General features: G+C 38.7%; 1 protein-coding gene across 3 annotated transcripts; it reads right to left on the bottom strand.

Moving 5' to 3' along the window:
• Positions 1–61: 61 nt before the first annotated feature.
• Positions 62–16,012, bottom strand: fbxo25 (F-box protein 25). 3 transcript variants are annotated; one of them, XM_030721920.1, is made up of 11 exons: positions 15,835–16,012; positions 14,153–14,335; positions 7,344–7,447; positions 6,563–6,612; positions 6,347–6,439; positions 6,152–6,245; positions 5,317–5,501; positions 4,328–4,510; positions 3,688–3,831; positions 2,620–2,646; positions 62–1,966 (listed from the first exon to the last, which is right to left on the bottom strand). In XM_030721920.1, exons 1-11 carry the CDS (start codon positions 15,939–15,941, stop codon positions 1,877–1,879), a joined length of 1,260 nt encoding a protein of 419 aa, XP_030577780.1. In that variant the 5' UTR covers positions 15,942–16,012; the 3' UTR covers positions 62–1,876. The 3 variants fall into 3 exon arrangements, with proteins under 3 accessions (XP_030577780.1, XP_030577781.1, XP_030577782.1); XM_030721921.1 differs by lacking the exon at positions 15,835–16,012 and adding an exon at positions 15,232–15,357 and having other exon boundaries at positions 1,853–1,966; positions 7,344–7,500; XM_030721922.1 differs by lacking the exon at positions 15,835–16,012 and adding an exon at positions 15,232–15,357 and having other exon boundaries at positions 1,853–1,966.
• Between the last annotated feature and the right edge of the window lie 604 nt (positions 16,013–16,616).

Raw genomic sequence — 16,616 nt, 5'->3', positions numbered from 1 at the left:
CTCAGAAAATTGCATCTAGGAAAGTTAGAGATCATCAAGGAGGAAATAAAGAGTAGAAACATATTTTTAGAAATATTTATTATTGAATAGCTACTTCCTGCCCCAGAAAAATCATGACAGTACCATCAAGAGTATTGGAACAGTAAAGGGATATTACAAAAGTTGGAAGGATACAAAACTTTTTTCTTCTTCATAAATAATGCTTTACATTTCATCTGTCACATGACAGTTCTGACAAAAGTAGAACGACCTGATCAGCTGATGGAGTTTTACTTGTTTTGTTTTTTTTTGTTGCGCGTTGATGCTTCTGAAGTACACAGAGCACAGCAGGTATTCACAAAGGACAACATGACAGAGACGCAAACATTGGCATGCAGTCATCGCAGGAAAATGCCACCGAAACAAAACGGAACAAAAAGCCATCGAACACCATTAAATAAATAATTAACCCGAGTCATCGTTTTCTGCCACACTGTAAATGTCAATCTTTTTATACATTATCATCACTTACATACCGAGCCCCCTAAAGATCACTCAGAGAACATTTTACATTTACCCTCACAATAAACTTTCTATTTGATCTGGCTTATGAATTTAAGGCTGAACTGTATGATGAAATATCACGTTGGTCAGATGTTTGTGGTTGTAACTGCAGTGAGTCAGCTCAGTGAAACACACTGCACCTCCAGGAACAGGCCAGGCCAGGAATATGTTGATGCTATTGTATGTGGCTAATACATACTGTCAGTAGCACCACAGATTCCAAATGTACAGGGCCTGCTACAGCTGGACAACCATAGCACCACAGACTGAAACATAGCAGCAGACTAAGTCCAAGCCGGGGATGTCACAATACACAAAGCATAGAAATTAATTTGACAGATAGCATTATTGCTATAAAATGCTATATACAAATGTCAGATACCGCTCAAATATCTCATATGTCCGTATAGTAGATCGTAGTAGTGCAAAAATACCATTATCATGAAGTGATATTGTGACAGCCCTAGTGCAATAGCAATAACCAAACATCCAACCAAAGCTAAGGCCGAGATGATCCTTTTCCAATGAGTAAGAGACAGTAAGTGGACCGGACCGACGCATCAGAGGTTCATGCGGATCACATGGAATAGAGGGCATATTGCTTTTGGTATTAATAGAACCATGAATCACTTTGATGTAATAATATAACCATACCTTGAGAGGCTCTGCCAGACCTTTACTGCAGCCACCTTCAGTTGAAGAACCTCATTTCTTTGCCTTTAGAAACTCTTCTTAGTTTACTTTTGCACTATGCTTTGGGTCAGTACCAATTTGCACCGTGAAGCACCGTCCAATCAAGATTTGCAGCGTATGTAAAACCACTTAAATTAAAGCTGAAAGTCTGCACTTCCATCACATCTTGATTGACTTAAAATCCACTGTGGCGGTGTACACAGGTAAAACTACCCAAATTGTGTAGTTCCAGTCATGAGCTTTAGGGGGCTTCATACCTACCATAAACATGCTAAGATTTGCTCTCTATATAAATCCTTTCAAAATATTCATATTGCATTTACATCATATTTTATTCCCTGTGTAAGGAGCAAGCTTTTTTTTTTTGTCTTAGAGACAAACATTTGTGCAAAAGAAGAAAGTCTTTTTTATATTTCACCTTTTTCAACATTTTGAAAATCAACACATATGGACATTTAATTTCTCCTCAGTCTTACGGAAATATTTGTGCGTAAGGAAATAAAGACATAAAAGAGAGAGAGAAAAAAAAAAGACATTTCTTTGAAGCCCTTTGTATTTGGGTTAAAGACATCAAGTTCTTGTACACACCTCTTGGTGTGGGAGTGAGGGGTAAACAGACGATTCAGTTGAAAAACAGGGTTCAAAACTTGAAGAGGTCGATAAAGTGTTGCGGAGAGATGGGCATCAGGCAGCTGTCTGGATCGTTGGCTGTGCATGGGTGGCCAAAGTCCTGGAAGAAAGTCAACAGCTAAATCATTAAAATGAAGGGAGACCAGGAAACCTTTAAGTTGGAGTAGTTATGAGTCAAGCATTTACTTAGTAGAGAATTAAAAGTGATTACAGCACAGACGCTAGCTGTTACATAAGGATGATTAAGTAATTATGTCATAAACTGTTAATAAAACAGCACTGCTTATATCTGCTGTCATTTAAACCTCTCAGACCCATATATCACTGTTTACTCATGGTACAAATGCATGGCCTGTTTAAAGAGCATAAAAGATAAAAGATAGTTAACTGATCTGATGTGACACTTGGCAGGCAAGCTTGTTAAAACTGGCTAGACCTTAGGAAAGATTCAACACAGAAATGTAGTGAGCAAGTTCTAGATGATGGCATACAGATGAAAACGTGTCCAAATATTTGTGTTGGACAAAGTGTCAGCTGACAGTCAGGAGAAAAAAAATGTAACCAAAGCAAGTTGAAAAAGCTAGACGAGAGGTCAGCTAAAAGAATGTCAGTGTTCACTAAACACTGCTGGCAGAACAAGATGACAGGATAGTAGAATGCAAAGCTCAACACAAGGAAATACAATCGGACCATCGGTGAATGAGACAAGATGGCAATTGAAGAAACAGAAGAGCATTATGGGACATAAAGTACCTTCAATAACAAAGCCAGATGGCAATCCTTAAGGAGTCAGGGACAAGGGGAACCAGCAGGAGAGGCAGGAAGAATGGGTGCCAAGCAAGGAGAGGGATGCAGAGAAGGCAGAGGTTAAACAACTTAGGTACCCAGCAAAGGAGAACAACAAGTTTGTGGGAAGTAAATAAGGAAGCAAAGGGAGGGAACTGACTGTAAAGGAATAGTGACATTTTAAAGTGATGTTAAGTTTCTGTATCTCCAGAAGTTCCCCAAACTTGCAAAGACACGATCTCTGTCTGACAGTTAAAGATCAGATGTTGTATTCCTGAGAGCAAATGTGAATTTCTCTTTACTGAGAATTTCTGAGTATGTAGCCACACCAGATTTGCGGTTTTCACTGATTTATCAGTTAATTGCCATATTATCACAAACACAGTGTATGTAATTGCCAGCTTGAAGCCATTCGATTGCACACTGTCAGCAGACTGACTGTCTTATTGCTAGCTTATCACCGTCTTGACACCCTAAAGTTGCTCTGAAGGTGGCAACTGATTGCGACTGGTTGCAGATCTGGTCCCCGTCTTCAAAGTACCTATTTTACAGGCAACAAGACTGCAACTTCATTGGACGTGGCTGCAATAATTTTGGTCATACAGAGGTCTCCAACCACTGTTTTCATGTGACTGTAGCATTAAAAACAGCCCAGGTTTCATTTACAGTAAACACCAAGCAGCAGCTACTCAGGGATGTACACAAAGCTGAAAGGGGATACAAGCAAAAGCAAGCAAGCAGTTAAACTTGCACTAAACCTTTCAGAGCGACAGCCTGGTGAACAGTACAAATTAGTCATGTGATGTTTTATACATTACTCACATACAATAAAAGTGGCTGCAGGTTTTGTTTATTTGGATTTCAATTAGCCACTTGAAATGTAGCAACTATTCTTCTTGAGATCCGCACAATTAGTCATTACATTATATTCTAAAACATGAATTCAACATTATTGTAATACATGCCACAAAACAAAAATAATCAAATAAATAAATAAAAGTGCTTAGATCGTGGGTGCTGCATTGTCTTGTTTACCTTCCAGAAGAGGATGCTACAGTGTCTGCAGAAATGTAATGTGTCGCCATACTGCTCCTTCATGGGGTAGTGTTTCTGCAGGGTGAAATACATCAGCTTCCAGTCCACGCTGTCATTCTTGGTTATGGCCAAATTCCTGCAGAACTGCACAAGTGCAGTGGCCACACACACACACACACACACACACACACACACACACACACACACACACACACACACACACACACACACACACACACACACACACACACAAATGGAAAAACCCAAACCTTTTACCACCTATTTAAAATACCCCAGGGATGGATGCAATTAAAACAGGAACAATGTGTATTTAGATATAATCAAGAAAAATTCCTCATTAACACCAATCCCAAGAGAGGGAAAGGTGTAAGTGTGTATGAGCAAGAGCTAGAGAAGAAACTAATCTGTGAGCTGTGAATAAATTGTGCCAACTCTGCCCTCTAGTGGTCAAAAGGGGTTACACTTCTACTTCTGGAGCAAACAAGACTTAGGACACTTAACTAGTTACTACTGTCATTTCTAAGTACATTTTTTTTTTGTTTTGTTTTGTTTTAAATAAAAATGACTAAAACTAATAAAATCTTACACTCAGGTTCAGATGATTAAATATGACACTCACCAGTCTGTCCGAAAAGTGAAAGTGGCAGAGTTTCTTCCACAGTGACTTGTGCTCACTTAGGATATGCAATGTGGGCGTGGTCTGTCCCAAGTTAATGATGTCACACGCATCAGATAACTTGAAGAGGATCTTGTTTTGCATGTGTAGTGGCAAATCACTGAATGACATGCCAGCGTGCATTTGCTGAGGAAACAAGAATCACCAGAAATAATACATTCGGAGCTAGACTATCAGCACTTCAGTATTCCTCACTCATCAAGTTCAGCTTGTATAATGGACCAGTTTGTCAAGTGAGCAGCAGAACGTAAGTCATAAGCAGGTATAAATGGAGCTCTTGCACTGTTTTTTAGCCTGCTTCCTTTTTAAAAGGGCACACTGTTAATGAGGTAGTGTAGACAGATTCTAGCAATGATTCAAATTTTGTGTGGAGATCATCGCTCATAACGAGAGGCGGATCTTCAGCTACAATTGAGCAGTTTTTAGACGAAGAGTGCTCAGCTTACAAGTCCAAACGCAGCACGTCAGGTGAGGAGCAAGAACAGGAGAATGCTCGTCATTACTTTTCCAACACTCATTGAATGAATGAGGTCAAGGTGGACCTCTACTGTAAAGTACTGAGTCAAGAGAGAGATTCTAGAGGAAGACCATTTAGAGGAAGTGATCGGAGCTGTGGTGCATGTCAACATGCCATTGGCTTGGCTCACCACCTGGTCATCTTTCTGAAAATGAAAATCAAGTTGAAGGACTGCTGTTTTGGAGAAGTACAAATGCATGGAGTGTGACTCCTACTGAGAGATCTAAAAATAGCAGCCATGTGGAAAGTGCACAAATTTAAATCAGGTAAATCTTATAGAGTAGTAACCCAGTGATCCAACAATAACCTATGAGCAAGCACGTGGCAACAGTTGGGGAAAATTGCTTGAAGTCATTATGTATATATTCACCTAAGTGCACACCCTGCTGAACATACAAACGACATTTCTTTCTACCTTGGGGATCTGTAGGTTGTTCAGCTCCATTTGCCATTTAACAATCGTCTCCAGACGGCACAACCAGATGTTGACATTTCCCACAAGGACACACCTGCCAACATGGATGGTCAGACTGTGCAGGGTGGAGCTCAGGTCCTGCAGAAGCTCCTTGACAAGGCGTGGGTTATAGTGGTCCTCTAGAACTAAATAAATAAATAAAAAATATAAGCAAAAGAGAAACATAAAAAAAATAAAATAATAATAATTAGGGGCCATTGGGGAAAAAAGAAACTTCGTATTTTTTAGAAATCTTTTTTTCTGTGCAAGCTCCTGCCTCAAACCGCCTCATATACATAACAAGAAGAAAAATGTGAAAACTAATATTTCTTTTTACAAAAAAACTTTAAGTTCTCAAAAGAACTAATATGTGTTTGACAGATACACACACACACACACACACACACACACACACACACACACACACACACACACACACACACACACACACACACACACACACACACACCACTGAAGGATGAAAAGAAAAAGGTCTGTCCTTTGTAACCCTGTAATGATGCAGCCCACTAGTCCTATTGGTTTTGTGGTTAAACATGAGGCTGCAGCGACTGAACAGCAGCATAAGAGAAAGTCTGTTCTGACTGCTCATAGGCTTCCCATTCACACAAACACAAATTATTTTGACATATAAAGCTACTCTTCTCACCACAAAAAAAAAAAAAAACTCAATTAGAGCTTAGGGAGGCAATGACAGTCACTGACACCAGAAATAACAATGAGAAAATGTCTGCTTGTGCAATTTATCCTCTGAACACTCCATGCCACGTCTCCTCACCCTTTCGTACAATCTTCTCCAGGATATTGAAGTAGTTCTTCTGGGCAGCTCCGCTCAAAGACGTCAGCTGTGACCTGGCTATTAGCTGAAAAAGCTGTAGGTGATGGAAAAAGTAAGGGATTAACATGAGTCAAATGTACAAGTCATACGATTAAAACGTTTCTTTTAACCTCATGTACGAGCGTCACTGCTCACTTTTGCAACATAGTTAAATCTTCTCAAGTCCTGAATAGCACTGGAAAAGTCGAGCCGGTTGAGAGCTTCACCAAGTGTGCAGTATCCATGTCGCTGCAGATACACATCAGAATAAACATGCACACACACACACACAAACTCTGTTAAGTAAAGAACTGACTGAGATGCATTTCACATTAAAAGCAAATCACTCGTGTGAAAAGCCTCAGTACTCACTTCTTTTGTGCTCCCTTTCTGCACATAGATCCATTTATCTGTGAAAACAACTAAAAAGAGAGAAGAGAACAAAACAAAACAAAACACACATTTGTGGAGTTCAGTTTTGTTACAATTGAATATTGAGCATCACTGAATTTTACATATTTAATGCCTCCCCCTCTCTGTGTGTGAGGTAGAGGAGGACTAGATACTTTACTTGAAACCCGATGGCTTTTTACAGCAGTTTCAATCAACACGGAACATTAGAAGATTTCCAGATGGAGAATTTGTTTGGGTGCTGCTGTATTGATTATTGTATGGATTACGTTACAAATGCTACTGATACTGTGGGATAATAACATAATATGATCAATTTGAGGACTCTAGAAAAACTGCGGCTAATCACCAAACCTTTTAATAATGATCTGAAGACACATTTATATTGTTCCACTTTAATAAAAATGCTTCATCACTTCAGATTTTCTAAGTAAATCTTCAGCTTGCAAGCATCTACTGAGTATTTCAAATAAATAGAGGCAAAGATATGGTAAGCTAGATAACTTAAAAAGGTGCTGCTGTTCATGTGCTTATTAAAACTATAATGAATGATGGATGTACCACATCTAGAGATGCAAAACACTACAAATTGTTCAGAAAGACAACATTTGCAGCAAAACCTCAACCCAAATCCCTGAGAGTTTTACTGATGTCTCACTGACTTTTGCACACATTGCCTTTAATTTTCATACCACAAACTCTCCCCGAGCCAAAACGGTGATTATGTGCAGCTGAAACTCACACTGGGATTTGGTGTTATTGTTGTAGAAGTCCTTTTTCCTCTTTGCGGTGGAGAGCTCACACACATCTCCAACAAACAGATTTTCATTGTTGCCATTGCAGAGCCTGTTTGGACAGAGGAAACGTGTGTAATGCGTTAATAACGCTTCCTTGCAAGTCTGAAAAAAGAAAACAAAACACACCATGTAATTAGAAACCACTGAAGATGCTGCTCCACTGTGGTGTCCTCCTGAAGCAAATCGGTGACTGTTTACTGATATCCTGTGCATTGAAAAATTGAAAAATGCATGGAAAAATAACTCCTACGCAGGTTAAGTGGATTTACAGGGAAAAATAAAACATCAGTGGCAGAAACTGATGGAAACCTGTTGCATTGTTGTTACACTGATTATATGCAGGCTAAGGTCAAACAGACAGCTGTCTGTTGTCAGACTGAGGTTTCAGAACATTTAAGACCTGACTAAAGATCTGATCGTTGTTATTTCTGGCTCTGTGGCTGTGTTGTTTTTGATAACACAGAACTTAACATTTTTGTCACTGACCTCAACTTCACATATGGTGTCAGTGAACACTTGAAATGGCCCAGCTCCAACAGAAACACAAATTAAAACATGTCACATTCATGTCAGCATACTGAATACAGATGTTCCCAGGGTTTGTGAAGACATGTGAGTATTTATTACTATTTATTATTGTATTTAAAAAAAAAAAAAAAGCTGTAATAAATTCAAGCCAAGCCAAGCCAACTTTATTTATATAGCACTTTAAAAACAGCAAGTGCTGACCAAAGTGCTTAACATTAAAACACAATAAAATATGAAAACAGTAAAAACAAACAATTAAAACTGATAAATAAAACAAATGAGTAAAAGTCAATAATAATAATAATCAATAAAATAATAATAATAAAAGTCAACTCTCAAGCAGTTGCCAACGAAAAAAGGTGGGTTTTAAGAAGTGACTTAAAAATGGACAAATTCAGATTACAACCCTGTGGTGTGTGAGAGACTTGCTGCTTATTTTGCGTCCTGTTATGCAGGGATACACTCTCTACTCTTTTAAAATCGACTCCCACAAAATGAAATCACCAATTACAGAAATTAGTACAAGACTGGTAATATGCCCAAGTCATAAAAATAACAGATTTTAACAAATCAAATTAGTTGTTGACCTACAAACAAATAACTATGTTATTAAATACCAGTGTTGGACATATTCTATTTGTACTTAAGGCAAAAGCTGATAAACTGTGGTCCCTGTGGCATAAAAGATCAGTGCTGTCTGTAGTTACTGAAGCCCTGCCCTATGCAGAACTGAAAATAAAGTGGCTTTCTGAATGTAGAAGTGACAACGCACTACTAATGTGCTATAAATAAAATTGCATTAAATAAAAAAAAAAAAAAAAAAACAAACAACAACAAAAACCTGCAAAGCTAAGAATGACCTTTATGCTCTTCTAATGACCTTTTTCAGACAGATCAAGTGGTTGAACTGAGCTGGTACCTGACTCTGCGCATTAATAATCCACAGGCTGAAATTAGTGGCAACCCTCCCAGCTAAGAGTGTTCTGGTGAGCTGACTGGCACACTTGGTCTTGTCAACAGTCTGTCACAGAATTAACACATAAAGAGAGACAATCATTCACACTTATATTCACATCTACAGCCAATTTAGAATCACCTTTCAACCTAACATGCATGTCTTTGGACTGTGGGAGGAGGTGAGGAACTACCCAGAGATAACAAACACAGGCACAGGGAGAACTTGCAAACTCAACACAGAAAGGGAATATCCACTGGCTGGGGATTAGAACCCAGGACCTTCTTGTTGTGAGGCAACAGTGCTAACCATTGCACCAAGAAACCAACTTACATTGTGTCCAGCATAAGTAAAGACATGGTCTTGCCTATCAGACTGCAGAGTCAGCTGATCAGGCACAGGCATGCGCACACACACACTCACACACCAGTCATAGTGAATGATCAAAGGTGGAATTCAATAGCGTGACTTTCATACACGGGTTGCATGTGGACTAACGGTCCCCAAGGAGCCAATAAAAGACATCATAAAAGGAACAACTTGTTCAGACAGATTTATGGACATTTTAAATTCCTGAAAATGAAAAGATAAACATGGTTATGAAGGAAGCACATAGTTTCTAAATGAATTAAAAAAAAAACTACAGTATGAGGACTTTTAGCTGCTGTACTAGCCTTGCAATAGATGCATTTAAGTAGCAACTGATCACATGCTTTATTAAATATTTAATCAATTTATGCTATTACTTGTAAGAGAAATGACCAGCAAACTGAGGTTCAAATGCTTAACTGACACTCGACTGTTTGCACATCACGAGTGACCAATTTGCTTAAATTCAGACGCACTATGATCTGAAGTACTTCTGTAACACTGTGTACCATTCCAGTACACACCCAGTGTATTGTCTTCTTTCTTTCTGGCCTACATGTGGTCGTCTGGCAAGCGTACCTCAGTTGCCATGAGGTCATTGGCTTTGTGGAGGGAGACTGTGTTTGGAGAGCAGCCAATTTGACTAAATGATGTCATTAGTTATTGTCTGATGCCGTCTAATGACAGGCTTTAGACTGCTGACAAGTCATTGTGGTACTGTAAAGTACTGTTGGTTAGCTGATCAACAAAAAGAAAATGCCCCCTGACATGAAGGGGATGTCACCACCCTATCAGTACCAGCAAGACACGAGTCAAACCCTCTGTCTTTATGTTTCATGCTTGCTCATCCAGCACATGGACAGCTCTGCCCCTCACAAATGATGATAAACCCACCGCGATTTCACCGGTTGATTTGATGATCACTTTTCTGTAACCATATATAGTTAGGCAATTAATAATCCTCACCACACCGAAATTCACAAACACAAGCAGAACAGACAGCTGGAGCAAAAGGACAATACAAACGGGAACGGATAAATACAGAAAATCCCCTCTTGTCTCTTCATTTATACAAGCCCTCAGTGCTGGTTGGCGCATGCCAAAACAATGTTTCCTGCAGAAAACAAGACGACCTCTGCTGTGGGAGCAGCAGACAGGGGCAGTGTGAAATAGAAACCAGAAAGATGAAAAACAGATGATGTTTTTGGTTCAGCGGATCGCAACAAACTGTTGCCGTTTAAGTCTTTAAATCGACTAAGCCCCTTTATTAGAATATGCAACAGGCTCTGTTTGAAATTAAATGTTATGTACTTTTATGATTAAAAACTGAGGCTTGTAAAACAGAGTATGCTGTAAGTTCTGAGAGGAAACTTAAGGCTTCACCTGTGGTTTTCAGAGGTTCGCATCTTCCTGTCGTGGTAACTTATGCTTCAAACCTAACCTGATTGAAACCACGTTAAGTTTGTTGCTCATTAAACTCATCTTATTACAGTCTAATAACATGCATGATGAACAGACCACTAAACAGTTAATACAACACTTTTGCTCAGCACCTTGGATTAAAGCTGCAAGTCGGCATTACATTCACTTTTTGATTGTTGATTTAAAATCCACTGTGGTGGCAAAAATTACAAATAAAGAAATAAATAAATGTGTCACTGTGCAAAAAACCTAACTTATATATGTATATGTGTAGCTGTATTGCAGAGGTCACATTCAAAACGTTTTTGCATGACGCTACAATATATTCACACTATGATTAAAAAAAAAAAAGGTGCACTGTGGGATATAAATCACCTCATAAAAGCCTGGATGCTATGGCACTGATAAGTGATTTAATGATTTGTTTCGTGAGTAGTTCTGGTTTTATCGGTGTAATCTGACCAAGAAAAATCCACTGCATCCTGGTGGTTTGAGACAAACCATGTAATTGGAACATTAAGCTTTTGTTTTTTTTATCCCTATCCCTTAATTTCCTGTCAACTCTCCACTGTCTTGTTTAATAATGACAAAAACAATGTTTTCAATACTTCTGAGGATCTGTGGAAGCTGGACAGTGTCTGACAGCCATGTCAACATTTAGAGAGGCTTGGCAGTTGATTAGCTATAGTCAGCCCACCTTTAAACACAGAGCTGCAGGGCCATTAAGATTTAAGCAGCTGTTGGCTACACTGGTTTGGTAGGAAGCAGCAAGCCAAAATACGCCAATAAACTTTAATTTGCTAAAGTGATGAAATTATGATCTTGTACTATTTTTGTAGAAAATATTAAAAATGCCCTGAGAGAGAAACACAGATGTACTTCTTTTAAAGATTTGAAAACTAGCCAAAAATCAGGTTTCATTATTTTAACAAACAAACAAACAAACAAACATAAAGAAAAAAAAACACATGCTTGGATTATTCAAATATTTCACATCTACAAGACCGCAACCCAAGACGTAACTACTTGTAGAGGTAGATTTATTTTAACAAATGTGTCTTATGAAAGATCTACATATGTACACATGACACAATAAATCATTTTATTAGGTTAAATTAAATATAATTATCACTCAAAACCCTGATAAAAAACATAGACATAAACGTAGAATAACACTCCTCAGTATAAAAGCAGAAATAATCAAGCCATCATGCAAATCATGAAGCCTTTCCCACTAGCTTATTTATTATTCAGCCAGCATAATTATGCTTCCACAAGACAGAATTCTTCTAAACAAAATCCAAAGTTTTCCCCAAACGAGGCTTGTTTTCCAGAGCTGAGGTTGGTTGTGAACTCTCCCATCATTATCACATGGTTTTTGTTGCATTGTTCTAGACCTAATCTAACCACCTGCTGGAATTTTGTGTCGTCAAGAAGTTCTTTTTAAAACCACAACCATTAACCACAGAGCAAAGCAGGAACACTTAACTCATAGCAGTGGTGCCTTTTCACACGAATCACATCCAAACCTTTATCTGCTGTCTCCACACCGTGTTCCAACTCAGAGATGATTAAGAAAAAGGTGAAATGATGCTGAAAGCCTGAGCAGCCCTACTTTCTTTTAACACTGAAAAGGAAAATCAATAAAGAATGTGACTTATTAGCATAATCAGATGGAAATGGAATCTAATCAATATTCACCCCACTCTAAAAGTGAGCTGATCTCACTGCCATCATTGTTTGTGCGTTATGTCACTTGGCAGCAGCTGTGCAAGTAGTCCGCAGCGTTCAGAAACCTGGATAACGCATTCAGGTTTGTCACATTCAAACAGAAATACAATCATAACTGAGAGACTCTAGCTCATGTAAACTAAATGCTACGAATCTTTGCTCTTACAGGATTACAGGATACAGTCACAAATCGATGTCAGGGAAAACTATATGTTCAAATATGTCAGCCTACACCTCAATGATCGACTTCGTCAGCTGTAACAACACTCTCTGTCAACTATAACAAGCTAAAAGTATGAGAATGTACAATACATCACCTCATAAAAGCCTAAAGTTGTGGTCAGAAGTTTACATACTGTACACTCATCATGGGCATGAATGTCAGAAAGACATGACAGAGATGGTACTTGTCCAAAAAAACCACCCCCCCCCAAAAAAACCTTTCATTAAAGGCAGATGGAACCTTACTCTTTCAAATCGATCTCTCTGTTGTTGTCTTCCAAATCATCTCCGAAGAACACGATCCTCTTCCAGCCATGGGCATGAATGTCACAGTAATTCTGGGCTTTTAATGCCAGGAAACCAACCTATTTAAATGAATTCTACCAGTTCTGCTAAGACGAGTAGTGAAATATCCATAATAGAAGCTTGTTCATGGCTACCAAAAGCATCTGGTCAAGGTGCAACTTGCTAAGGGACATTTGACCAAATATTAGTGGGAGTGTATGTATATATTTGAGCCTACATGTATACTTTTGACTGCTGTGCACATTAGAGAAAAATCCCCCAAAATTCAAACTTGCACACCCAATTCTTTTGTTTTTTATTTATTAAAGATATATCCTGTACAATCACTCAACTCTGGAAAAAGAACAGTTCAAAGAAATCATTAAAAGCCCAACGTGACCATGATATTCATGCCCATGATAAGTGTACAAAAACCTCTGACTACAACTGTATATGCCATGGCCCTCGTAATAAGTAGTTGAATGATTAATGAATAGCTACGGCCCTACTGTTGCCTTATTTGGCCATCTGTACACTTTAGCCTTGGTCTATTATGCATCTATAAAACAGGTCATTGGAACAGTTTACACATGTTCACCTACAGCTTCAGTATTCTTCTGACGAAGAGCCAACTTGCAGTTAGGCATTAACACATACCACAGCTCAGAAACTTCAAGTAACAGCAAAGAGCAACCCATAACGTTAAGCCATTAAGCTCGTTACTACATGTAATCAGCCTACTGCTATGGTTACAGCTTTAACAATACTAGGGCCCGTATCCAGGTCCAAAAGAATTTCCCAAAGAAATCCAGGATTGTTAAAGGGTTAACCATATTTTTACATCTATAAAACAGTCTGAAAGAGGTAGTAGAAAGTTTCAAAAAGGGAAAAAGAACCAGACAAATGTTCAGCTTGTATCTGTCCACTCATGTAAATCATTCTCCCCTCTCTCTTTAAAGCAGATAAGACTGTTTAAGGAAAAAGTCTAGTAATTTAGTTTGTTCTTTTCATTACATTTGAGAATAAATCAGTATTTTGAGTAGCAAATACTAGAGTCGATATACTAGTATAGTATTATACTTGCATGTGACAATTATGTGCAGAAAATCTAATTTATGTAAGAATTTTGAAGGCAGTCTATAAGCACACTTTAATCCAGTTAATTATTGCCTAATTAAAGACATCACAGAGATGGCACTTGTCCAAAAAAAAAAAATTAATTAAAGGCAGATAGAACCTTACTCTTTCAAATCGATCTCTCTGTTGTTGTCTTCCAAATCGTCTCCGAAGAAGACGATCCTCTTCCACCCACACTCCGTCTTTGTCCAACTCCATCCCGGCGACCTCCAGTCCTTACCCAAGAAAGGCATCTTAGCAGGTGGGTGGGAGACTGTGAGCAGAGAGGGCTGCAGCCACTTCAAATACCTGGACGGTTCACCAGTTGTTGGAAAACAATTAATTTTTCAGTTCTGGATTCCACCATGCAAGGCAGAAAGAAATATTTAAATCTAATTAGTTCCTATTTAAGTATTAGTAGTATACATGCACATTAAGTACAGTACGCTACAATAAAAATTCACTAAAAGTTTTAAGCATTAAAGCAGCAATATTCAAGTTTGTTAATTTTTTTCCAGTTAGAATGACTGTTAAAATTACACCTCAAGCATTACATTACTGAGGACAAACAATTAACACAACTCTGTCTTATTAGGTTCTACTGAGTCAGTCATTTGATCCTAGATATACTAGTTAAAAATAAAAACCTTATAGATATCAGCAATTAAACTACAGCACAGAAACAGATCATTTTTAAAAAGCTCACAAATTCAAGCTGATTATTTTCAAATTAAAACATCAATGCAACAAATGCCGTCATAAAAACATTCTGACATTTAGTGTCGGTAGTGGTTTAAAAAAGGTGGAAAAAAGTTTTATTGTGGTCTTTCTTTGTGTCTACAGACCCTACAGCCTGCTGCTACCTTTCAACAGCGTATCAAAGTAGTAAGTAGGGCCATCAGCCCTTCTCAATTAGCCCGTTACAGCGCGTTTACACGTTTAACACTGATATTTAAAGGGGCAGACTTAAGCCACCGTGTTTCAATATGCTGAAATATTACACCTGGCAACAATCGTGACGAAATTATCTTCCTATCTACATTTGAACAATGACAGCGTTTAGCAGGCGCTGTTAAAGTCGTTTAAGCTGTCAAAGGCAAAGCTGTCAGTCGACCCAACGCATTTAATGTCGACAGGAGGGAAAATAATCAATCCACGCTACGCTGCAATAAGGCTGTGAATTTCTGAAAAATGGCCAAACAAACCGTTAAAGAGTAGCAGCTCTTTTGTTCTTTCACCCGTCTCTGCTTGTCTCTAGCCTTTCCCTCCTACCAAGCTGGAAATATTGACGGAAGTAAACGCAAGAATCGGTCCGCTCACGCCCCTTGCTGTTCTCTGATTGGTCGAAGTGTCTGTATTCAGCTTGTTGCTACCCGGAGCCGCAGAGCCGATTGGATAATCACCGGTGTCACTCACTTTCTTTTTTTTTTTTTTTTTAAATCCAATTTGTTTTGTTGGAGCTTTCTTCGACACGTGACGGAGGACTGCGCACATGTACTTGTGTTTTGATTTTGAGATGGGGGATGGTAACTGCACCGCTGGACAGCTGAGTGAGCGATGAGGCTGTAAAATGTTATGAAATTGCTGAAAGACTTAACTTGTATGAATACATTTTTTTTTTTTTTTAGCAACCCCAAGCTTTAAGTTTAAACCGTGTAATTTTTGACACATTATATAGGTCGCTGTTTCATTGTTCCTGCTTTGATGTGCATTTGGTAAAGCTGTAAACTTGAATGTGACAAAATAAGTTTACCCTTTCATCGTTTCTCTTTAAATGTTAACATAATTTAAAAAAGGAGGTGAACCACCTAGCGTTGTGGTGCAGCCACACCAAATTTTCTCTGAACGTGTAGAAGACAAAGGACATTGTTGTGGACTTCAGGAGAGCGCACCCCGAGCATTCCCTTCTGACCATCAATGGTGTTGCTGTGGAGAGGCTGAGCAGCACGAAATTTCTGGGGGTACATGTCACAGAGAACCTCTCCTGGACCCTCAACACCACTTCTCTGGTCAAGACGGCTCACCAGTGCCTCTACTTTCTCTCCAAGCTGCAAAGAGCCGGAGCCAGAGCCCCAGCCCCCATCATGTGCACCTGCTACAGGGGCACAATCAAGATTATCCTGACCAGCTGCATCACAGTGTGGTATGTACCTATACTGGACCCGCTGGACCTCAAGACTGAAAAACAGCTTTTACCATAGAGCTGTTTTATATATAACAATAACAAATAACAAGCCCAACAGGCTATAACTCCACCTTCACATCCACTTGCACATCCACTACGCCACTTTAGCACACTGCACTCAGTTTTTTTGTAAACGGTTTATTGCCATTTTCACTGTAAATACCAGATCCTTATTTATCCTATTTATATATATATATTTTAAATTTCTATTTTGTATTTCTTATATCTGCACCTGGAGGATTCCTCCAACAAAATTTCATTGTATTGTGCAATGACAATAAAGATATCTTATCTTATGTTGCCTTGCTGTTGTTAAAAATTGTATTGCCCAGGTAGTGTGTTAAAAATTGTACACAGTGTGTACAGGGTTGAGGCTGCTTTTGTCACTGCTTGAACCAGTGTTTG

This window comes from Archocentrus centrarchus, chromosome 24, assembly GCF_007364275.1.
Source record: "Archocentrus centrarchus isolate MPI-CPG fArcCen1 chromosome 24, fArcCen1, whole genome shotgun sequence".
In the NCBI taxonomy this organism is placed as follows: Eukaryota; Metazoa; Chordata; class Actinopteri; order Cichliformes; family Cichlidae; genus Archocentrus; species Archocentrus centrarchus.
Note: the sequence above shows the minus strand (reverse complement) of the source record. Positions and strands in the feature narration are given on the sequence as shown.

Excerpts from the sequence above, each read along its gene's own strand:
- fbxo25 (XM_030721920.1), bottom strand. The coding sequence starts at position 15,941 with ATGGTCAGAAGGGAATGCTCGGGGTGCGCTCTCCTGAAGTCCACAACA. Across the intron at positions 6,440-6,562 it reads AGAAAGGGAGCACAAAAGAA|CGACATGGATACTGCACACT; the intron begins GTGAGTACTGAG and ends GTGTATCTGCAG. Across the intron at positions 1,967-2,619 it reads ATCTGGCTTTGTTATTGAAG|GACTTTGGCCACCCATGCAC; the intron begins GTACTTTATGTC and ends ACTTTCTTCCAG.